General features: G+C 33.8%; 1 protein-coding gene across 2 annotated transcripts in view; it reads left to right on the top strand.

The window, feature by feature from the left end:
• Edil3 (EGF like repeats and discoidin domains 3) overlaps positions 1-24586 on the top strand; it is a 399045-nt gene that overhangs the window by 208062 nt on the left and 166397 nt on the right. For both annotated transcript variants that reach the window (XM_048800248.1, XM_048800247.1), the window contains one exon: positions 15832-15945. In XM_048800248.1, the coding sequence (XP_048656205.1) occupies positions 15832-15945 (114 nt within the window). The remainder of the gene's footprint in view (positions 1-15831; positions 15946-24586) is intronic.

Below are 24586 nucleotides of genomic sequence, written 5' to 3'. Positions count from 1 at the left end.
CATTCCTCACTAACAGAAGAAGGATCATTTGATTTGCCAAAGCACTTGTTATGGAAACAACCAATTATTTTAATCAGGTTCACTGGATATGATGGAAATCATTGCCCTCAAGGCTCACTTTTCCAATGTAAAGTTACATGGTGAGTAATTAATGGAATTGAGAGTCCCACCTTAATGTATATGAAGAGAAATTAATCATAAATGTCTTCTCTTACACAGATATATATATATATTTTTTTTGAAAGTTGTACTTTTCATAGGAGCAAAGAGTTATAGAGTAAATCAGTTCATGGTTCCTATAGGGAAACTAAAGTCTTTTAAATAAATCATAAAGCACAGGAAACATACACATCAATATATTTCATAAACTTATCTCAGAAAACTTAAAAGTTTCACTATCCACAGTTATACTTTAATGTGTTTTACATTTCTTGTAGTCAATTGTACCAGAAAGGAATTCAATCTAAAACCAAAAATACAAAAGCAATAGAAAGTCTAGCAGTTATGTTTTCCTTCATCTGCATTTAAAGCTTCTTGGAAATCCTTTCTTGAGTGATGATAGTAACCTGCAAAGCAGTGGGAGAACTGCCTTGAAAAAAAAAATGGTATCTTTGTCATTTTTATGAATACAGCTCCTCCTATTAGTATGCTTTATTGAAGTCTTTCCAATACAGCCTGCCTCATTTCATTTGGACTGAATGGTCTTACTTCAAGTTAAAATTTATCTTGGGGGAGGGGAACACTCTCTGTTGTTACTTTGAAAAGGCTGATATTCCTCATTATTTTTATGGGTCAGTTATTGTCATGCTTTGCCTGTGGGTTGAGGGTCTATGTGTGACTGTGCATGGGCATGTTTGTGTGTCGTTCTGTGTTCACAGTCTGTAAGTATGTGAATTATCAAAAGAATCCTCAAGAAATTACTTCTTTAGCAGCCTTGTTGAGGTAAAATTGATAAAGTACACATATTTAAAATATATAGTTTGATATGTTTTGACCTGTGCATGCTCCTGTGAAACTATCATCTTTAATAGTTAGTATCGTCTTCACCTTTAGCACTTTCTTGCCCCTATTGTAATCCCTCCCTTCTGCCCCTGTAACTTCATCCAACACACCACTGATCTATGTTCTGTCACGACAGATTAGCTATATTTCTAGATATTTTAAATAGAATCAGATGGCATTCTTTTTGTCTGGTTTCTTTCATTCAGCATAATTATTCTGAGACTCCTCCAATGATGTTGCTGGTATCAATAGTTTATTCCTTCTTATGGATAGATAGTGCACATTTTCATGAATGTGCTACAGCTGGTTTGTCCGTTCACTAATTGATGAACAACAAGCTTTTATCTAATGTAGATAAAGCTGTTATGAACATCTGCAGAAGTCTATGTGGACATACTCTGGCTTGTTCTAGGTAAAGACATAGGAGTGGATTTAAGGGCTAGATTGAGGGACAGATACATGTGTAAGATTTTGAGAAACTGTCAAGTTATTTTCCAAACTGATTGTATTATTTTATATTAGACCATCAGTTCATAAGTGTTAAATTTCTCCTTTTTCTCATCAACAGGGGTATGGGCATTTTAGCCATAGTAATAGTTGTGTAGTGATATTTTGGTTTTAATTTGTAATACTCTAATGACAAATGATGTTGATAATCTTTTCATAAATTTATTGACCATTCTGTTTTTAAAGATTACTTTAAGATGAACATAATATCTTTATTTATTTTGTTCATTTTTATGTGGTGCTGAGGATTGAACCCAGTGCCTCACATGTGCGAGGTAAGCGCTGTTTAGCTGAGCTATAATCCCAGCCTTATTGACCCTTCTTAAATATATACTTTTAGATATTTTGCCCCATTTTAATCAGGTCAGTAGTTTCCTCATTATTGAACTGTAAGAATTACGTATATGTTAGAGATACAATGCTTTATTAGATATTTGATTTGCAAATATATTCTTCCAATCTGCAATTGGAATTCACTTTAAATTGTTTTACTTAAAATTGATTTTAAAGAGAACAAGTTTATAATTTTAGCAAAGTACAGTTTACCAGTGTTTACTGACTCACACTTTTAATGTTTGACCTACAAAATATTTGCCCAAACTGAGTTCAAACAGATATTCTTTTATGATTTTTCTAGACTTTTTGAAATAGTTTTAGGATTTGTGTTATGGTTTACAATCTAGTTTGAGTGAATTTTCTGTGAAGGGTAAGATACTTCTTTAAATTTCTTTTTTTAACATATAAATACCCATCATTTATTGAGAAGTCATATTTATTTATATATTTACAGAATTAGTTTTGTATATTTTGAAATTATGATGTATTTCCTGTAGTTCTGTGTTTTTCATGTGTTTAGCATTTGTTGAGATTCTTTGATCTACAAGTACAGTTTTCATCATATTTGGAAAAATTTTAGGTATTACCTATTAAAACATATTTTTCCTTCTCCCTCTCAGAATCTTCAGTCACGTCTATTTTAGGTCATCTACCTGTGTTCTACAACTCACCAATGCACAGGTTTTCTGTTTAGTGTTGTTTTGTTTTTCACTCTCTGTTTTACTTTGTGCATTTTCTAGTGGTATGCCTAAAAATTCACACATCTTTTCTTCTGAAATGTCCAAACTATCTTTATTCCCTTCTAATATATTTTTATTTTATGCATTGTAATTTCATCTCTACAAGTTTAATTGGCTCTCCTTTTATATTTTCCATGTCTCTAACACTTTCAACATTTGAAACACAGTTATAACTTTCTTTTTGGCTAATTCTAACATACAGATTTTCTTCTGATTTTTGGCATGCCTATTGATCTTGGTTCCATGATCATGACATGATCTTTGCCTTGTTGAGTGCTGGCTGCCTGTGGTCCTATATATTCTCTTCAATTTAGTAGTCTCATATAGTTTCCTTACATGGAAACAGCTTGATAATTCTGGTCTTGCTTTAGATGTTTGAGGTGGGACCAATTAGGGGATTTAGTCCAGGACTTATTATTTCCCACTACTGAAGTAAGACCCTTCCTTGTCTTCTGCCCAACTGCATATGTCGTTGATTTTCCAGGCTGAGTAGTGGGAACTGTCATTTTCCTGACCCAGAATGAGCTGCAACTATTGTTCCCTCTGGTCAATTCAGATGGGTCTCTCACCAATAGGTCACTCAAAAGCCAGTGCTTAGAAGCATTCTCCTAAATGAATGACGGACACTCCAATGTTCAGGACATGCCCCCCCCCCCCAGATCTCTGTGGGTTCTCTCTGGGTAGTCATTGCCTGTAACATTATTCTATCCTATAAACCATAGCCTCCTTGACCTCTTTAGACTCACAGCTCTTTCTCATCTCCCTTGTTTGTAATTCAATATATTGGAGGCAGGTGTAACTTTGTGCTAGAGTGCTTCCCTAACATACACAAGCCCCTAGGTTTGAACCCAAGTACCACAAAATGTTTTAAACTGATACATTAAAACATAAAGTGTTTTTTACATACTTATAGGGTATCATAAGTATGTTTGATGTTTCATACACATGTGTATCATAAGTATCATTTGATGTTTCAACACATGTGTAAATCATGTAATGTTTAAATCAGGGTAAACATATCTATCTCCTCAAACATTTATTCTTTTGTATGGTGAAAGGATTCAAAATCCTTTCTTCCAGCTTTTTGAATAATATATATATATACATATATATATATACATATATATATATATGTATATATATATATTACATAATTGTTATCTTAGTCACCCTACTGTACAACAGCACACCAGAATTTCTTACTTCTGTCTAAATGTAACGTAGTATCCATCATCAATCTATGCCTATTCCTCACACTTCTCTCTCTAGCTTCTGGTAACTACTATGCTACTGTCAACGTTTATGATTTCAATGATTTTAGGTTACACATTTGAGTGAGCCAGTGTGGTACTTGATTTTTACATCTGACTCACTTTACTTAACACACTTCACTTAACACAATGATCTCCAGTTCTATCCATGATGTCACATGAATATGATTTCACGCTTTTTCATAATTGATTAGTATTCTATGGTATGAGTGTGCATGTATGTATGTATGTATATATATATATATATATATATATATATATATATGTGTGTGTGTGTGTGTGTGTGCGTGTGTGTGTGTGTATAATATATCACATTTTCTTTATCCATTAATCAGTCAATGGATATTTATGTTGCTTCCATTCATTAGCTTTTCTGAATGGTGCTGCAATGAACATGAAATGAAGGTGTCTCTTTGACCTACTGAATTTGTTTCTTTAGAATATTTACCAGTAGTGGGACTTCTAAGTCATATAATAATACTATTATTTATTTCAGGAGCCTCCATATTATTTTCACAGTAGATGTACTAACTTACATTCACAATTCTCTTTAGCCCAGGTAGTTAACCAGGCTCCACCTGGATTCTTCCTCCTAATCCCATAGTCTAAAATCCCTCTCAGGACAGTAAGTGATAGAAGTCACCTGGTTTATGGTGGTCTTTTACATCTTAATGTCCACAATCTTGAACATTGTTGTCTCCCACACATTGTTTTTCAGGCAGGAGCAACCTACCTGAAAAATTTGGTCCCTGGTACTAGTGTCTTGGCCAAAAACAGACTTCTCTCAAATTTCAACATTATCACTTTTAATGAAGAAAATAAGCCAATTTGGCATGCTTAACAATGAATATGGGAGACAAAATAAAATACAAGAAGCAATGGCTTGTAAGCAGTGCTTTTTGGCACTGAGTAATGAGTTGATTGCTTGAAGCTGATTCTTCCGTGGCAGATGTTTCATTGCCTCTATCTCTGCCAGGAATCAGGAACCCACAAAATATCCTAATATTATGTAGATGAGATTTTGAAATGAGAGAAATCTAACCAGCCAGCTTTTTCACTTTTATGGGGACTGAAATGCCTAAGAGTTTCAAAAGCAGTCTTTTCTATATTTACCAGCCATAATTTATATCTACTAGGTATAGCTCTCAGAGGTCTATCTGCCAGAATTTATGGAGAGTTGATGAGCTATTTTTTAAGTAAAGGTCACCATTTTGAAAAGAGACACATTAAGAGTGTTTCTTGAATTATCCCATTCAGTGGGTTGAATTTCCATGGGCTTTACAATTTTGTTGGTCATTCTACTCTAAGGCAGAGCCACTTTTACATACAGTGTTTATAAAAATTTTCCCCATATTGACTCTGACAATACTCCCAAAGTAGAATTTTTTGTGTATGTTAAAGCCTCACCAGAAATTTATCTGTATTTTCCTCCAGTGACATAATCAAGAAACATTCTATGGAATGATATGAATATGGTTTAACTCATAATAATATGGATAGTTAGTTCTTTTTATAGTCTTCAAAGTTGAAAAGATTTTTTTTTTACCATCAATTACCTTATTTACTCTTCACAGTAGCCCTGAAAGTATGATATAATTCTTCACTTGGGAACATTGTTGTAGTTAATTATGGCTATAACACAAAATTTTAAAGATATCAAATGTGGAAACCTGACATATTATTTTTCTATATTCTCTGAATCTTCATGTATCTGTATGTGAGAGTTGATTGGTAGCATTCTTTTTAGGGTTAAGGAAAATAATTTTTCTGTGTATATTAATATGTGACTACGTGTATAAGTGACTGCCTATTCTTTAAATGTAACATCGCTCGCAAATTTTCTTTGGTTCAACATTTTTAGTACAAGTTTCTATCTATGTTTACAAATATCAAGGTCCTTGAAAATAAAGTTGTAATTTAATTTGGCAAATTGAGGGTTTGAAAGCATCCCCTTAAAAGTCCCTCTTGGTAAAAATGTATATTTAGAAGGTATATTGGTGTTACGCCTCTCTTCTTAACAATATGCATGTAAAATGAAATAAGTGGTTACCTGCAGGTTTCATACAGCTCATATCTTCAAAAACATTATGAAATAAATTGCTGATAGGAGTGCAAATTGTTGCAACCCCTTTAAAAACCAGTTTGACATTCTCTCCTAAAGTGGAATATATGCATCTTTATGACTCAGTCATTTCATTCCTCAGTATAACCAGGAAAAATTCACTACATTTGAGCATCAAGAGACATCTATAAGCATATTCTCTGATAATTTTACTTCCAAAAATACAAAGACCATTAATATTAGAAAAGAAAAATTCCTGTGGTCTATTTTCATAGTGCCAAACTATACAACAATTGAAATGAACCCATGGCCTCCTGCAACAGGGATGGGAAGGAAGCCACAGAGAGAAAAGCACATACTGAATAGCCAGCTGCCTTTTAACTGTGACATGCAAATACAGGTAAAAGTTAAAGATGCTGTTTAGGAATATATATTTAAGTGGCAAAACTGTAAACTATACAAAGAGCAAAACTGTGAACCCCATAAAAAGAAGGAAACCAGTTACCTTTGTGAGGGTGAAGGAGAAGTTGTGAATGGAAGGGGAGTGTGAGGACTTCTGAGGTTCTGGCAGGATTCTGGTGCTTGACCATGGTAGTTTTTGCACAGGTTGTCTCTTTATAATTACTCATTTAATTTATTATTTTGTATACTTTTCTGTATGAATGTTATCTTTCAAATAAAGATTTTTTTTATGTAATGTGGATTGTCTCTCAGGAAAAACAGTTATTTTAATTACACAGATATAAAATGTATCCCTGCCCTCAATAAAGAAGGAAACTTCAAAACAAATGTATTCTTTTTATCTAAATATAAAGCTAAGAGGCATGTAATAAAGAATGTAAAAGCCAAAGAAATACATTTATACATAGAAAAGCAGTTGTGGATTTGGAAAGTAATGTTAGAACAAATGTCCACTCAAGATTTTAGGAAAATTATTAAGAATGATAAAGTGTTTGGTGGGGGTATTCCAAATTAAAACTTGAGGAGTGGAGTCTTTGATCTAGAAGAAAAATACTACTATTATTAGGTTATGATAATAACTTGAAAAAAAGATGGTGGAGTGTCCCTTATGTGTTCTCCTTAGTATGCAGTACCGTGAAGGCAAATGTGAAGTACTGGTGGAGAAGGAATGCTAGTCTGACCTGGTGGTCATGAAACACACTGATGAATAGCACAGACCTTAGAGACAAATGATCTGAGTTTTGATCTCATTTTTATCACCAATATGACTCTGAGAAACATATTTGTATTTTTTTATGTCTTTATTAGTGCATTATAGTTTTGGGGTTCTTTTTTTATATAATAATGCAATCATAGACTATAATTTGCTTCACTTCAGTCACCAATACTTCCTCTTTCCCTTTTCCTACTAACTTCCTGTTCTCTTCTCTATTGATCTTCCTTCTATTTACTTATAGTTTTAAAAATTAGTATTGTATAGATAAACATAAGGAAGAAATTCCCTGCAGTCTATTCATATTTACATAGCATAATTTAGTCCGTTTCATTCCAGAATTCCTCCCTCTTCCCATTCCTCCTCACTCCCTCTCAATCCCCTTCCTTTACTCAACAGATTTCTATTTTCATGAGGATAGTCCCTTCTTTTTCCCTCTTGTTTTGGTTTAGTTTCTGCATATGAGAGAAAATAATTGATCCTTGACTTTCTGAATCTGGTTTATTTCACTGAGCTTGATGATCTCCAGTTTCATCCACTTACCAGCAAATGACATAATTTCATTCTTCTTTATGTCTGAGTGAAACTCCAACGTGTATACATGCCACATTTTCTTTATCCATTATCTTTTCATAGGTGCCTGTGCCATTTCCATAAGTTGGTTATTGTGAATTGCACTGTTTGGCCATATTGTTATTATTAGAGATTCTATAGAGGTAAACTCAAAAGATTATGAAATTCTTTCCAGAATGCAAACAAAAAATTTTAGTTTGAGCAAGCGCCTAGGGAAAATTCTTTGTTATAAAGGATTTTCTACTGTAGGTGGTTTTCCTTGGAGTCTGCTGAAAATACAAAATGGAAAACATCACCATATGCTGAAAATTAAAATGCTTATAGAAAGGAAAAGAAATAAAACATGACAAAATCACATTCTAGTTGACAATTTAAATAAAGTTCCTGAATAAAATACAAGATGCCCAGGTAAATGTGAATTTCAGGCGCATACTAATTTTTGTAAGCATATCACAAATATTTCATTGGTATCCTCTGTTTTTATTTGCTTTATGTAGCCAACTTAAATATTAGGAAGTCTATATGTAATTTCCAAACCACCTTAAAAATCCAAACACACTAGATCATACATAATCCAAGTCATATAGACTCAGCATACATTTCCAAAATGTTGCCAATAATGTAATTCTACAGTACATTAATGAGCTCTCTAAAACAAACATTTGTATAAAGTCATGCCCCTTTCCACATTTTTAAGTTCTTTATTAACTCCCCAGTACACAGAGAATAAAGTTTAAATTTCTTAACTTGATTTATAAAGCCATAAAAATCTGGTTCCTATCTTCTTAGTAACCATGATCCCCTGTAATGTACGTCCCCTCCCCACAGTCAAATCGCATGCCCTAGACACTTAAGGTGTTCAGTTCTTCCAGAAAACATTGTGTGCTTTTATGTTGTTTATTAATTTAACAATCTAAAAAAAAAATAGCTCCAGCTCATTCTTTAAACACCATCCACAGTTATTACCTCCTTCAAACAATCTTCCACATCTCCTGTAGACAAAGTTCCCTGCTATAATCACAGAACGTTTTGTGCTTAATACTCTAAGGCACATATTTCACTATATACCATTATAATTATCTACTTCCTAAATAAAAGGGTAGAAATGCTGTCTCTTAGAACAGGAACCATCCCTATTCACTGATGCACCCAATTATGTATTTTAGTGCCCGATTCATAGATGGTGCTCATAGAATTTTAATAACTGAATGAGTGAATGAGAGGATGAAGGCAGATTATTTGAATCAGAGCTTTGCTTCCAATATGAATCCCATTTCACCTAGCCTGTTATGGGTTTGTGATAATTCTCTATAAAAAAGTCAGAATGGTTAATCAAAGTTGACTGCTAAAACTAGAAAGAGGAGCAAGTGAAATAATTTGGTTCAGCAGATAGAATGGAGTGATTTATTTTGGATAAGGCACTAGAATATGCAAAAATGAATAAGTGATAACATACCATAATAAAAGTATGGAACCAGAGAATATATGCTTTTCATACTTTGATCAAAGAACAATGAGATACTGAGAAGTCACACTTAGACCTACAGATTGCTGATATGAATAATAATGAAGCACATATTCGTGAAGAAAAATAATTCACAGAGTATAGTATATATAAGAGAATACACCTCAAAAGCATTTTCCTAAGTCTACTAAACTGCAAAACTAAACATTTCCTAGTCTGCAAAACCAATTTAGTTTCCAATATTTGGAGTTGTTTTGAGAAATTGCATTTTACTGTGTAGCACTTATCATTTTGCACTGCAGCTAATTATTTATTTCTTTCTATATTTAGTCAGCTGTAAAGGAGTGAAAAAATAAGGGACCATGACATATAAATCATTAGCTGCATTCTTAGTACCTAGCACAGAACCAAGGATGGTTGCATGGATGGATGGATGGATGGATGGATGGGTGGATGGATGGATGGATGGAAGGACTGACTGGTGGTTAGATGGATGGATGAATTGATAGATGAGTGGAAGAACGGACTTCCTAAGAAGAAAAAGTTCTTTTCAACATTTGCCAACCTGGCTTATGCTTCAGCATCACCTGAACTCCTTTTAAAACAACATTTTTACCCCCATTTCACACAAGAATCAGAATTTCTGATTATGTAGGTATGCTACATCTTGAGACAAATATTGAAATACATAACACATGCTATATCATGCATGAGATGCCATATTATTACAAAAGAAAGACATTTGAAATATTTGTCTGACATACTTTTGTGTGACTTTTCTGATTTCAAAAAGAGAAGTCACCCAGTTCACATCAATTGAAAAAAAAATTGCTCAATTTCCATTATTTCCTTAATAGAATGCCTTTAGAAAGAGGCTAGATCCCTACTTGCCTTCCCCTGTCTCAATTACTGAACTCCTTGTTATAGTACTTAGGTCTACACATCTCCAATATTCCCAGTTCATTCTTACCAATCCACAAATATTTACTGTGGACAAGTCATTATGCTGCATGCCCACTGAAGTAACATCCTTGAAGATAGTTTGCCCTCTAATGAAAATTTTCAGTGAAGGATGCATTTGGGTTTTTTGTTTTTTTTGATTTTTTTTTTTGCTTTTATTGTATGCTTTTATTTATGAATGCCCTCAAGTCATCAAATATTTCAGTTATGGAGACATCACAACCCTCTCAGTTATCCCTTCCTTAACCTGCTTCTCAGCTGGTTTTGGCTTTACAAGTACCTTGGAACAGCTGTCTTATCTCACCAGCCAAATATCTGATTATGAGCAAATAAGCCTTAAGCCTTAATAAAATAATTTTATGTGGAAGTATTCCAAAGAATTGGAATGGATACCACTTTGATACTAATAGAAAAGGCATTTGTATCAAAATTGAGATATTAAAATAAGTGCTACGATGCCAGGAGAGAGATGGGAAGAGAATACAGCTCTTTTGTTTGAAAGAGGTGATAGGTGAATATCTCTTGGATTTGGAACTTTTGTTACCTTACTGTTCTTAGTAAGTAAAAGTTACCAACAAGTCATAAAAATATTACACATGAACCGATGTGATTGGAGAATGTTGATCTTAATCTGATACTGAAAAATAAATGACAGGTAACATAGGACATAGCCAGATCAAAAGGGAATTCAAGTTTATGAGATGAAAAATATACTGAACTTGTCCCTGAAATGACTGGGAAATTCTCTAGGTAATTCTGATTATGGCATAGTTAAATTCTATATTAGAGTGGAAGAACAGTATTCTAGAAATTCATCATAAAAGTCATTCAGACTTAAAAGAGAAAATGAAAAACCATAGGTTCTAGATAAGTAAAAAAAAAAAATTAAAGGTCAAACTTTAAAGGTAATCATTCACAGGAGGTCTGGGTAATGGGGAGTTCAGGGAAGATGTATTGTTAAGGATCAAAAATAGTAGACCCTTGAAAATAAGCTTTCACCAGCTAATTAGCAGTCAATAACAATATTGCAAGGAAAGATAACCCAACAAAAGAATAAGGAAACCAAGAAATCATATCTCTGCAAAATGGAAAAAAAAAAAAAGCAAGAACATACTACAGTGGTGTCCTTTTAGTATCAAAACAAGGTGCTCAGCCAGAGTCTCAGTGCTTTACTCAGCTTTTTCATTTATGTGACCAAAAATCTGAACAAGATAAAGGAGGAAAAGTTTTTTTTGCCTCATGGTTTCAGATTTCTCAGTCTACAAAAGGTTGACTCCGTAGCTCTGGGCCCAAGGCGAGGCAGAACATCATGGTAGAGGGAAGCAGCTCAGAATATGGGAACAAGGAAGCAGAGAGATAGCTCCAATCACCAGGGACAAAATATTAACCCCAAAGGCATGCCTCAAGTGACCGACATCCTCCAGCTACACCCTGCCTGCCCAAGGATACCACACAGTTAATCCATATCAATGGATTAATCCACTAATTAGCTTATGACTCTTATAACCAATAATTTCCCTCTGAAAATTCTTGCAAAATTGGCTAAACATAAGCTTTTGGGAGAACACCTTTGTTTAAACCATAGCACTCAAAGTATTCCTTCTTGATGCTCTTGGGGCTTGGTACATACTTGGGTGTGATAAGAGGATAGATTGACTGACAGAAAAGTTAAATGGACTTCTGTTCCCAGAGGTTTAGCTATCCTAGTGTAAAAGGTGTTCAATATTTAAAATATTGTAAGCCAAGCTGAAAGAGGATATGTACCTCAACTACTAGGATTTCAGCATCCACCTAAGGAGTTCTGAGGGAATTCAAGGAAGAATTAAGACAATGATAACCCAAGAATAAAAACTGGTGTGATCTTAGTACAAAGGTGACTAGAGAAAAAGTCATGAATTAATTAGCTGATTAATTGGTTAATTATTATTATTTTTTTTAATTTCTAGGGGAGGCTCCAGAGAATTAGTCTAGGTATCATGCAGTCTAAGGAAGAATGGGATTAATGCATATTTAAACATAATTCTCTGAAAAGAAGCAAAATGTCTTCCATAGCAAATATTATGCCTTGCTTTTCAAAGACCCAAATAAGAAACAAGCAATGTAATTTTGACTTCAAAAAATTTTTTGACAGTGTGCTGTTGCAAGTCATGACTTTGAGCTATAATTTGCACAATATTGGGTTTGACAAAAATCCAGAACAAAGACCATGCATAACTAAATAATTTTCTGAATGCAGATGTATATTAAGTAAACTTCCAAAGAAATAAGTATACCTATTGACCTTCAAACCTTAAAACTATCATTACTATTATTATAAATGAGCTATAAGATTGATTAAATATAGAAATTCTTATTTTATATAAGGACTGCTGTGTGAAATTGTTCTAAGATATAAAAAATACTCTGCTGTGTCCCACTATATTTAGAATAGATATGGCCTTTCTTTCTGGAAATTATAATGACTTGATCTGTGACAAAAACAAATATGTACAATTTATTATGAAGATGTTTAATTTTCATTTCATTACATTATAGTCTGTGAACATTTATAAGTCTTTAATTAAGCATGATTTATACAAATTGAGGTCATTTTCCATTTAGATTGCTTGCAGTGTTAATCACAGTGTGAATAGCCTTTACTGCTGAAAGAATTGCATTATACTAATACAAAAACGCCTCTCTGTAATTTGCTTATGTTCTCTGAGCCCGCATGTTACTGGATATGTACACATGTAAAAATGTTTTGCTAAATATGATACTGTACTAAAGAATATATATAATTCATTTAAAATAACATTTACATTTTATAAATTTAGATTTAAGTAGTTTGAGTTTTAAAAATAAACATTGCAAAGTGAATATTTAAACAATGAAGAGGTTATTTTTTTAACATAAATTAAGTATGTCTATAAAGCCTTTCCACTTCAGCAAATGTAATTCCAGTTCACTCCACCTCATGTTAACACTGGCTAAAGGTGTTAACTCTTGATTTTTTTGGAACCAGAATTTCTTAATTATAATTTGCTTGTTGATGACACTAGATTTGTCTTATGGACCTATAGCTAAAAGGTTCAAAGGTTGATTTGTCCTAGATGCACATTCACATATTTTTAAACACTATTTATTGTGTAAAGACATGGATGATTTAGGGAAGAACAACTGTGTCTGCATATTAATAACAGTACATACAATTCTTGGTTGTTCTCACATTATTGACTAGGGAACTTTGTTCTACTAAGATTTCCAAGGGGCAAGAGTTGGGTTTGATTTTGGTCATGATGTATTTCGTTCTTAAAATGATAAAGTTTTTAGGGCTTTTTACCTGAGTACTAAGTCATATTTTGTACTATTAACACCAAATCTAGGGTAGGTTTCTCTCCTGCCTTCTATTCATTTCTCAAGTCTATCTCACTATGGCCTCACTGGGTCCTTCTAAAGCAGGAGGATAAAGGGGATATCCTCCTATCCTGCTCCACCTCTTCAGTGCCAAAAGACAAACTGCAATTCCTTCCACTGGAGCTAAGGGTTCATTGTAATTTGATCCCTTTCCTGCATCTTCAGACTTGGGATCCCATTACTCCCCCTCACATTCTCTGCTCCAAAGTGGAACTATTCATGTATCTAAACCGACCATCAGATCATCAAAGTTGTCATCAATTCCGGTTCCCTGCTTGGAAGTACACCACAGTGTCCATCTTGTCCTTATTAATCCTGATTAAACCTTTCCTTCAAGGTGAAAATCAAAATATATTCCCTATGTATTCTTCAGGCATCAGTACTCAGTTTCTTCTATATGCATATGTAAACAAATAACCTTTTTATGAATAGCTTCATAAAATAAGGCAATGCTTTTTCTGAGAAATGAAGATTTAATTTATTAGCCATAACATGTTTTTATCTAAAACAAATTACAGTAAATGTGGTCTAGGAAAAGGCATATTGGGCATGTTCCAAAGTAAGCAAACTTTGCCATTGTCTTAAATTGAATTGCAACAAAATGAATAACACAGAGATTTTCATGCCACTTAGAGTAACTGAAGTTTTGATAATAACAAGAAGAATTGAACATTTCATCAGCTAGGAAAGTGAAGAAATGACTTAGGTTCATTCTTTCCCCTTCTATTTACTCCCTTTTCCTTCCCTCCCTCCCCTCTCCTCTCTCTCTTTCAGGAGAGTTTCAGTATAAATTATTTGAGAGCTTGTCATAATTTTCAGCACACAGTTCTTTTTAGACATTGTCAGATCCTACGTTTATTCTATTTTGCATTTTTAAATACTGAAATTATTGAGATTATTTTCAACATAGTCATGAATTATCTCTGCTTTCAGTTTGGGACACCTAAAAACAACAAAAAAGAACTGCCTTCAGAGAAAGTCATGACTCACTTAAGGAAAATAAGACCTCACTTTCAATAGTGCACCATGAATGGGAATGTGACAAACTCAATTTTCAGGAGGGGATAGTGTTTAGAAGACAGAAATTGGTACTTGTTTCCTTCTTTGGTCTTGAGGGGATAATTTAGTGATCAAATTGCTTTAAGCAACTGTGATAACCTAGGACTTCAGATATACCTTTTAATATAGTGGATCAGAAGGCACATTAAATCTAAACTATATTTTTAGGTTGCACATGTCACTATTTCTATTATTTTGCTAGAAGTATAGCAGGAAACACTTATGGGCACCAGTGGTCTTCAAGTAGAGTGTGATATTTCAGGAGTACAAAGAACAGGGAGTACAGGAGCTGCATGTGGAGTTTGCCATCTGACTAGGTGAAGGGTGAAAGGCATGTACCTAGAGGACTACTAACTAATACTGTTTAGGTCTGTAAACTGGTGAAGCATAAAACAGCAACAAGTTATCAGATTCAGGACCAACAGGGAGTTGACTGGAGTAGATAATAGGAGGAAAAAGAGATGAGAGAGCAGCCTGCTCTCCACCTACCTTACTAGCTCTACAGAACCCAGTGTTGTACTACAGGGAATTATTTGGAAATATCAGTGATTGATATTTGACTCAATTAGTCATTTTTCCCTTTTGCATTCAATTCATATTCATTTTCTCTGTTGTCTAAAATTAGCATGGAAATTAGTATAATTTGATGAATGTTATTACATATGGTTTTGTATCATGTGTGATAATGGTATATGAAAGGTAAGTCCCCTTAGTCATCCTAACTTTAGAAACTCTTGAATGAGATTAGGAAGTGATCATCATTTACATTTATTATACTTTGCATGTAATGAGCTTTAGCGATTAACTCTAATTTGCTTCTCATCGTATTCATCAAAGGCAAACTATTTAAAAACTAAAACATCTCCATCAGTTAGAATTTTAATGAATTAAGATGAAATGAGACAGTGTTAATTGGCAGTTGCTGCGGGGTGGTTTCTAGATCTTGTAAGTAAAACCAATTCATCTCTCCATCAGGGTTAATTTGTTTGATTTAATTCTAAGGATATACTGAATATTTCCCCAAACTATTCATATGTATTTTTAGAATTTGAGAATGGTTTAGTTCTGTTGATCCTTCATCTGGATTTTTCAATTCTATTTGAAACTGATTAAATTTGATTTTAATGAACTGTTGGTTTAAGCAGAATTTGTATCACTGACGTGTGTAAGTACAAACACCAAAGGAATAGCATCACTCAGACTTTTTCATTTGAAATGTCTAAAACCTTCTAATATCTAATCATTTTTTTACCAATAACCCTCTTCCTTTATTCTTGTTTCCTTAGATATAAATGAATGTGAAGCTGAACCTTGCAAAAATGGTGGTATATGTACAGACCTTGTTGCTAACTATTCCTGTGAGTGCCCAGGAGAATTTATGGGAAGAAATTGTCAATACAGTAAGTATTTTCATGTGTATATATATATATTATATACGTATATCCATTTATATGCATATGTGGATATATACATACATATACATGAATGATTTTATTTATGTATCCTTCATTTATTATGGAATCCCGCCAAAATCAATACCATTCATTTCAGAGTTCATAATTGGTCAAATGGCACATTCCATATTTATTGACATAATATTATTAGCACACACATATTTTCCAGTTCACAGTATGCATAGAAGTAGCATTGTGGTCAGAAAAGAATGGCAACAGTCCTGAAGATACTCAAGTCTGTTTTTCCAAATAATCCCATTTTGATTTTGAGAGTGTGTATAACCTAGTTTAATACCAACAGAGTGGTTACTTTGGATTTGATAGACATTGGAACCAAAGAGCCTCTATCACAAATAAAGGTAGAGATAAAGAAGGATTTAGTTGACCTGCCCCTTACATCAGCAAGGATTTTATATATAATTTATTTGTCTTCTTGGAAGCCTAACACAGTCACATTTTGAGATAGTAAATCAAATGGCAGGACAATAATTTGTGTGAAATGTTTAAAAAGAGGCAGAAAGTTTTAATCTCCTTAAAAATAAAAAAGGAGGCTAAAAGTAGTAACAGGGCTATTGTCAATGGCGTGGGACCTAAATTAGGCAGAAACACAGGTAAATAAGAACACTAATGATATCACTTTATAATTGTTGGATATTTAGGAAACTTCATATGTTACAGATTTTATGTGTATTATATTATCTGAGCATCACAATAATATCATTCAAAGTCAGAATAAAGATGCAGATAAGAATTCAGATGTAGAAACTTAGATACATATATGATGTGGTTTGCCTAAGCTTTCACAATTAGTCAATTAGTTGGTTGTAGAAGCAGAACTAATAAAAATGCAGGCTTTGTATTCCCAATTCAATGCATTTTCCTCTAACCTAAGAAATTTCTTCGGATACAGATGATCAAAATAAACATACAATAAAACCATTACTTCTCTCCCTCTTTTTCTCTATCTCTTTGGACACAGTCACACATTTCCCACTTCCTCCTTCTTCCTTTCCCTTCCAAAATGGTCTTTATAAAATAAAATAGGGAATTATATTGAACAATTTATTTGAGTTATATGTTCAAACAAATGATCATCTAAAAGCTACATACTCATCATCCTAACCTGAAAAATTACACTAAAATAGTCAAGTTATTAATATCAAAGACAATTCACTATCATGTCCATATTCAAAGGAAAGTCTTAAATATAGTGTATAAATACAAAACCAAGTCAAAGAAAAATAGAATGTTTCACTAAACAATATAAAAAAACTGATTGGAAGACACCAGGTACAAAGTGATGGACTGAGGGGGAAATTTTTCTTGGCTCCAAATGATTGGAGAAGGATAATGAGCATGGGTTGATGAGGAAAGCCACAGGGATGAAAGGGCAGCTTGAGGACAGATAGACCATCCAACCAGAGACCAGTAGCCAGGCAAGCATCTAGTCTAGCAACCTTCCCATAGAGCACTTACCTGACCACCTTCATTGACTCACATGCAGATTCAGCTCTTGGCCAACCCCAGGCACAGAACTTTGATCCTTTGTTTTTTTGTTTCATGGAAAATGAAGATGGCTGCCTGGTCAGTGCTGATAATTGTGCTAAAGAGCTACCTCTATGATGTCTACAAATGAACACTTTACTAAGATGGTGAAGAATGAACAAACCAATGTCAATGAACTATATTACATTTGTGTAGCAAAAATAGTTCTGGGACCAGAATAGAGTATCTTCCGAGAAGCACTGGAACTAAGCAGAGCTTAAAATGGCACCTGGCTTAGCCCATCCAGGCATGCTAAGGCCACACTTCTGATTCATAGGAAGACTGGACAGTTAGCAACTGGAGGGAGAGGCCTTCCCATTTTCTTTAATGGACTCATGAGAACTGCCTCGAGATGACTGTCACTCTGAGTTGATCCATTCCTAGCTCTCTGAATCAGATTCAGAAGAACTAGCCTCTGAAGATATGGACATTCTAGACCAAGACGTAGGGCATTAAGGAATTGGGGTAGAGTTCAGAATTGATAGCTGGGAGAGGTGGAGCTTGTGAAATAAACACTAACATCAGGAAAGAGGGAAAGATGCCTTTGCTGCCCAAAGATCAACTAAACACACAACTGGCTGCCAACATGTTGAAATCAAAGAAGACTTGGTGTGAGCTGGATCTTCAAACCAAGAGCTAAAACCTATTTATACTGTCATCAGAGACTTTTGTTGAGGTTACTGCATCTGAAACTGCCCTTGAGAAAAAAGATGACTCGTAGATTATGGAAAGCATATATTGAAATCAGCTGTCCATTTACTTGCCATCAGTTTGTTCCTAGTGTCATCCAATCAGTTTTTGATATTGTGTTTAGTGAAACATTCTATTTTTCTTTGGCTTGGTTTTGTACTTATACACTATATTTAAGACTTTCCTTTGAACATGGACATGATAGTGAATTGTCTTCCTTGACCTGAAGATTTAGTTCTACACATTGAGAACATTGAAAATTCACCACAGAGAAGCACCTTCATGTTACAGATGGCACTAACTCTTTGCTGCTTGAAGTTAGGATCTTGGGCATTGACATTAGATAGATTATACCTAATGTGACAACTTTCATCCTGCAGCAAAATTGATAAATTTTCATCTGGGTTTTGCATCACTCCCAGAGTGTTACCATTGACCAGCTTACACCTGTAAGAATGGCAGAGAAGCTATTTGTTTGGGATAACTCACAAAGAAGGGAGACTAACTGCTGGGTAGTGTCAGAGGATACCTGTACTAAAACATGGCTGCCCTTGTGTTCAAACCCAACGGTCGTTAGTTTAATCTTGGGCTTGTGTACTCCATTTCTTTGCTTTACTTCTTTCATATTTCTATCAATGGCTGAAGTTCAATTTATTTTGGTGGAATTTTGCATTTGTGATTTATTTTTAATATCATTCATTGTAAAATCATTTCAACACCCTCAAAAATAGTAAATAATAGAAGAAACTGCAAAGGACTAGAACTGACTTTAAAATAGTATAATTATCTGGACGTGGAGGCATATGCCTGTAATCCTAGCAGCTAGGGAGGCTAAGGCAGGAGGACCACGAAATCAAAACCAGCCTCAGCAAATTAGCAAGACACTTAGCAACTCAGTGAGACCCTGTCTCTAGTAAAATATTTTTAAAAATGGCTGGCGATGTGGCTCAGTGGTTAAGTTCCCCTTGGTTCAATACCCAGTACCAAATAAAATAATGATAATAATAATAATAATAATAACCATAAAATAGTAAAAGCCAAAAATAAACTGTGGAACATTTACAATAAAGACAGAAGAGGAATATCAATTATCCTCAATTTATTATATCTTTCAGTTCATACAATTAAACATAACAGCAGGAAACAAATGGCAAAAATACGAAAAAAAATTTTCCATAAAGGAAGCAATTTAATACTTAGAGTTGAATTGTGCCTTCATCTTACAGTTGGTGTATTTTGAATTTTCCGAAACTTTCCTATATTACCTTTATAACCTGGAAAGTGTAATTACATTTTAAATGAAATTTAAAGAGAGAGCACTATGTGAAAAATGAAGACTGACTTCACCTCTTTCATTGCCTATTCCCCTGCCTTGTATCTACTCCCTCTCATTTGGGAGTGAGAAGAGGAGAGGGTGGGAGCTTTAAGCCAGGATCCCATGCTGAGCAGGAGGCTCAGTAGGAAGCTCTGACAGGGGCACACACTCTCTACAGGGATCCACAAGCTCCTCACACCTTCACACATGCTTATATGCCCACACTCACAAGCACAGATGCCAGGAAGAAATGTGTTCTTAATCATGGAGGGAAATTATTAACAAAGGAGGTGACAAAAATATTTTTTCAAAGATATAAAGAACCCTCACTTTGCAAATTTACTTAAAGGAGTATTTCCTTGCTTCTACATGTGCTCCTTCCAATCTATTCTCAATCCAGCTGTCAGAAGCAACCTTTAAAAAACAAAACAACAAAAAAATAGTTGAGAAAGCACCAACTCACAGTCCAGTCTCTCACTTTGCCGATGTCAGGCAGAGTAAAAGTTATAGTCCTCTTTTCTGAGATTCACAGGACCCATCTCTACCCAACCTTGCTCACTCCTCTCTCTCCAACACCATTTCTGGTCACTCTTATGCACAACTGTAGCCACACTGACCTCCTAGCTGTTTCTAGCATATACCTAGTGTATTATTGCCCTAGAATATTTCTTTTCCCATTCCTTTTTTTCCCCCCTGCGTTATTTGATATTGTGACACATCCCCATCCTGCCTTCAGGTAATTGAAAAAAAAAGAAAGAAAGAAAAGAGAAAAACCCACAAAACTCAATGAAGCCTTCCTCTTGACCTCAGCATAGTGGAACACACTTTCTGCTTTTTTTTTTTTTTTTTCTCCTTAACATTAATCACTAACAATTATTTTCAGATTTATATGTTGTTTATTGACTATTCCCTCAACTGAGTTTGTGCTCCATGAGATTTTATAATTGCCAGAAGAGGGTTGGCACATAGTGTGTGTTCAATAAAAAATCTGCTCATGAATGCATGAACCTAGCATTTTTAGTTCCTTAAGAATAGGAATGAGATATTATTTTTCTCAGTGTCTTCAACTACTATCAAGTTATTTTTATTTGACTTTCCTTTTTAAAGCAGCATTGGAAAACTGCCTTTAGCAATATAATAAAATGTAATTCAGCACTTTGGTAGTTACTTGGTACACCGTTGATACATATTGGTACTCTAGCTTTCATTGTACTCAATGAATATTGATGCAAATTGCATTGCTTTTCTTTGATTTGACAATTACCCCTTTAATTTTTGCCATAAAATTTGCAGGTAAAGGTTCCAGTAATTAGTAAATAATTACATTTATAGGTGGATTAAGGAAATGAAACTTTAAGTAAGTTCACATCAGATTTTTAGATATGACCTATATAATTTACTCATCTCCTTTGGAAGATCTTAATTATCTTTCAGTTTTATATTTCATTTTTAATGAAATTGCTATTGATTGATATGTGAAAGTCATTTAGGTGTTCCTACCATATTTATTACAGCATTACAACTATTCTTCTAATTAAAGTCCTCATTTAGACTCCCTTGATTCTTTTAAATGATGAAAGCTCAAGTGTCCAGACAGTCATTTCCATAAACAGCTTGAAAGGAAAATGATGACGGACTGGAATGAGAAATGTATTCTCATAAGAACAGATATGCCTTGCCATGTATGTTTTATATATAGGTATATATGTTGTAGTTGGGCACAACATCTTAATTTTTATTTGTTTTTATGTGATGCTGAGAAAAGAACCCAACTCCTTGCATGTGCGAGGCGAGTGCTCTGCTGCTGAGCCACAACCCGGCCCCTTGCCATGTATGTTTAACAGCATGTGGTGTTTAAACCATAGTAAGTACAATGGAAATTGAAAGCCCATTAGTTAACTAATCTAAAAATAACTAGAATTGTTTTCATTTATCGGGCTATATGGCCCACAATAGCCATATACAATTCCCTCCTGGCTGTTTAAATGTGACATGATTAAATTTCAGGAATGGCACTCAAATACACTTTCACCACTGACACTATTTCTGGAAATTAAGATAGTTACCAAGGGAGCTCTTAAAATGCAACATTGCCAAACTATTATGCCAAAATGAATTAAGACTTGGATGAGTTCAGAGGGCTTTATTAAAAATAAAAACTAAAATCTTCAACTGAAAACAAAGTGAGGTTTCAAAATGTCAAAATTATTCATGCTTTTCTTGAAAACTGTAAATTAATATTTTCTTATCTTCATTTTTGAGCACTCATAACTCTTTAACCATAATAAAAATGAACTAGTATTTACAAATGCACATATATGTGTAGTATATGTGTGTGATATATATAAAGAATATATATACATGTATATACATGTATATATATTCTTTTTAATGTCAGTGTGTACTACCTTATACCTTTATGTAAGTATAGGCTTATTCAATAAAAATACATAAATAAATAATGTGATATGTATTGTATATATTCAATGCAATTGTTGCTTTATAAAGATGAATTTATAAGTAATGGCAAACACATTGCTAGACTGTCTTGCCACCAATTGTCATATTATAATGTTGATTTTAATTTTAGACTTCACTGTGTGCCAAGAATTGTCCTAAGTACTTTAAATATTAATTCATTTACCCCTCTCAGCAGTCTTTGGAATAGGTGCTATTTATTACTGGTTCCATTTTACAGAGAAAATTGAGCTACTGAGTGATTAAATAATTTGCTTAGGTTTACATGGCTAGTAAACTGCAGAGCTTGGCCTCAGTCCCAGTCATTGCAGCTGCAGAGCCTGCAGTTCTAAGTATGATATGATCCTGTCTCTTGCAGGGTAAAAGGAAACTGTTTATTACACTGCATATATTAAAAACACTTGCACGTGATGAGTGGTCTTGGTGAGTGTCAGCAGCATTAGAGGGAAAAACACAGTCTTGGCATTTAAAGAGAACTATGACTTTTCTATTTGTATCTTTATATACTGAACAAATTAGTTGCCTTTTCTGTTCCTCGGGTTCCTTATCTGTAAGCGAACTTAACAATTTAATTTGATTCATATTGATGAACAGGTTAAAATTAATAGTAGATGTAAAATACCTAGGTCAATAAATATTGTAAGTAAATTAATGCATAAGTAAATACACATGAGGATTTTGGAGTTGTGTGAAAAGACAAAACCAGTGTATCCCTACATTTGCTTTTTTGCATAATTTAGATATTTTATATGGTCAAACAGCTCACTTATCTTTTGTAACTGAGAATACATAATCAACAATAATTTTTACGGAAGTTTACAGTACAACACTAATTTCCTACTCTTCTCTATCCAGGTAGGACATACACCCAAAAATAAAATATGAAAGAAATTTACCAGCGGAATAACCAGGTATAGAGACCCACCATCTCACATGTGTGGAGTATGAGAATATTAATCTCAGATAAGTGCAGAGTAAAATGTTTGTTACCAGAGGCTGCAAGACGAAGGAGAAGGGAGGGAGAGAAGAAGTTGATCAATTGGTACTAACTTATATTTAGAAGAGAGAATACAGTTCTGGTGTCCTCTTGCACAGGAGGATAGCTGTAGATAACAATTATGTACTGAATACTTCAAAAAGCTAGAAACAAAGGATCTTGAAAATTTTCTCCAGGAAGATAATACGAGAAGAGAGATATATTTAGCTTTATTCAGATATTACATGATGTGTACATGTATAGAAACAGCACATGGCATCCTATATGAATATGTATAATTTTATAATTTTGTCATTTAAAATAAATTAAAAATAAAATCTGATATAAAATAGTTTTAAATCAAGAGTTTTTTTAATTAAGAAGTGAAAAAGCAAATTGAAGCATACATAAGTGAATATATCAAACTCTGTGATTAAATAAACTAGCCACAAATGTGTATTGAGCTTTTCTTAGCATAACTATGTACAAGGTTTTCAGGACATATGTGAATGAATTTATTCATTCACCAACTTACATCAAACTTTAGCTACCATGTCTAAAGCTGGGGCAAAAATATCATTAGATTAAATCCAGTTTATATTCTCATGCATTACACAGATTAATGGAATAAAAGAGCAAGAGTGACATAATACCTAATTATGAAATCTGATGAGTGCCATGAAGGCAGAGGAGAAGAGAAAGTTATGATGGGATACCTATTTTGGTTGAGGGTTTAAAGAAGAGACATTTGAGCTGAGAGCAGAAGAATGTATAGTCTGTACCTTAACAAAGGGTGAGGGTGGTGGAGATGAGAGTTTTACAAAGGGAAGGATAATATCCTCAGGGATAAACAACCTACTTGTCCTTGAGAATCCTAAAATTCAGTGATGATTTAAGAATGATCTTTAATCATCATGTGATAGCATTTGTGGAAGGATCACCTAATTTTTAGGTCTAAATATTATGAAGTCAAGAAATTTCATTTGGAGATCAAGATAAAACAATATTTATGCACTCCAAAATCCACATTATAAACTACATATTTTACAACCAGAAAGGATTTGTAAAACACTAAATAGAGTTTAACTCAGACAGTAAATGTTACTATCTGAGAAATATAGCAAGAAATCAAAGAGAAACAGAAAAATAACCATTTACCGTTGATCCTTGTTTTATTTCAGGTAATTAATATTTGATATATTTTAGAAATTTAGAAGCAATTCTTTAGTAATGATGTCTTTGAAAACATGTCCTAATTTATTTTAAGATTGCTTTATTTCCTTGAAACATATAATATAGAAATAAGCCAATCACCAAAATACAAAGACTGAATATTCTCTGATATGCAAATACTAACACATAACAAGGGTGGGGAAGGGAAGAAAAGAAGTTGAGTGGACTAGACAAAGTGGAATGAAGGGAAGGGAGAAGGGACAGGAATAGGAAAGACAGTAGAATGAATTTGACATAACTTTTCTATGTTCATATATGAATATGTCATAGTGAAACTCCACATCGTGTACAACTACAAGAATGGAATCCTAATTAGAATAAGTGATAGTCCATGTATGTACAGTATGTCA

The sequence above is a fragment of the Marmota marmota genome, unplaced genomic scaffold (genome assembly GCF_001458135.2).
Source record: "Marmota marmota marmota unplaced genomic scaffold, marMar, whole genome shotgun sequence".
Lineage (NCBI taxonomy): Eukaryota > Metazoa > Chordata > Mammalia > Rodentia > Sciuridae > Marmota > Marmota marmota.
Note: the sequence above shows the minus strand (reverse complement) of the source record. Positions and strands in the feature narration are given on the sequence as shown.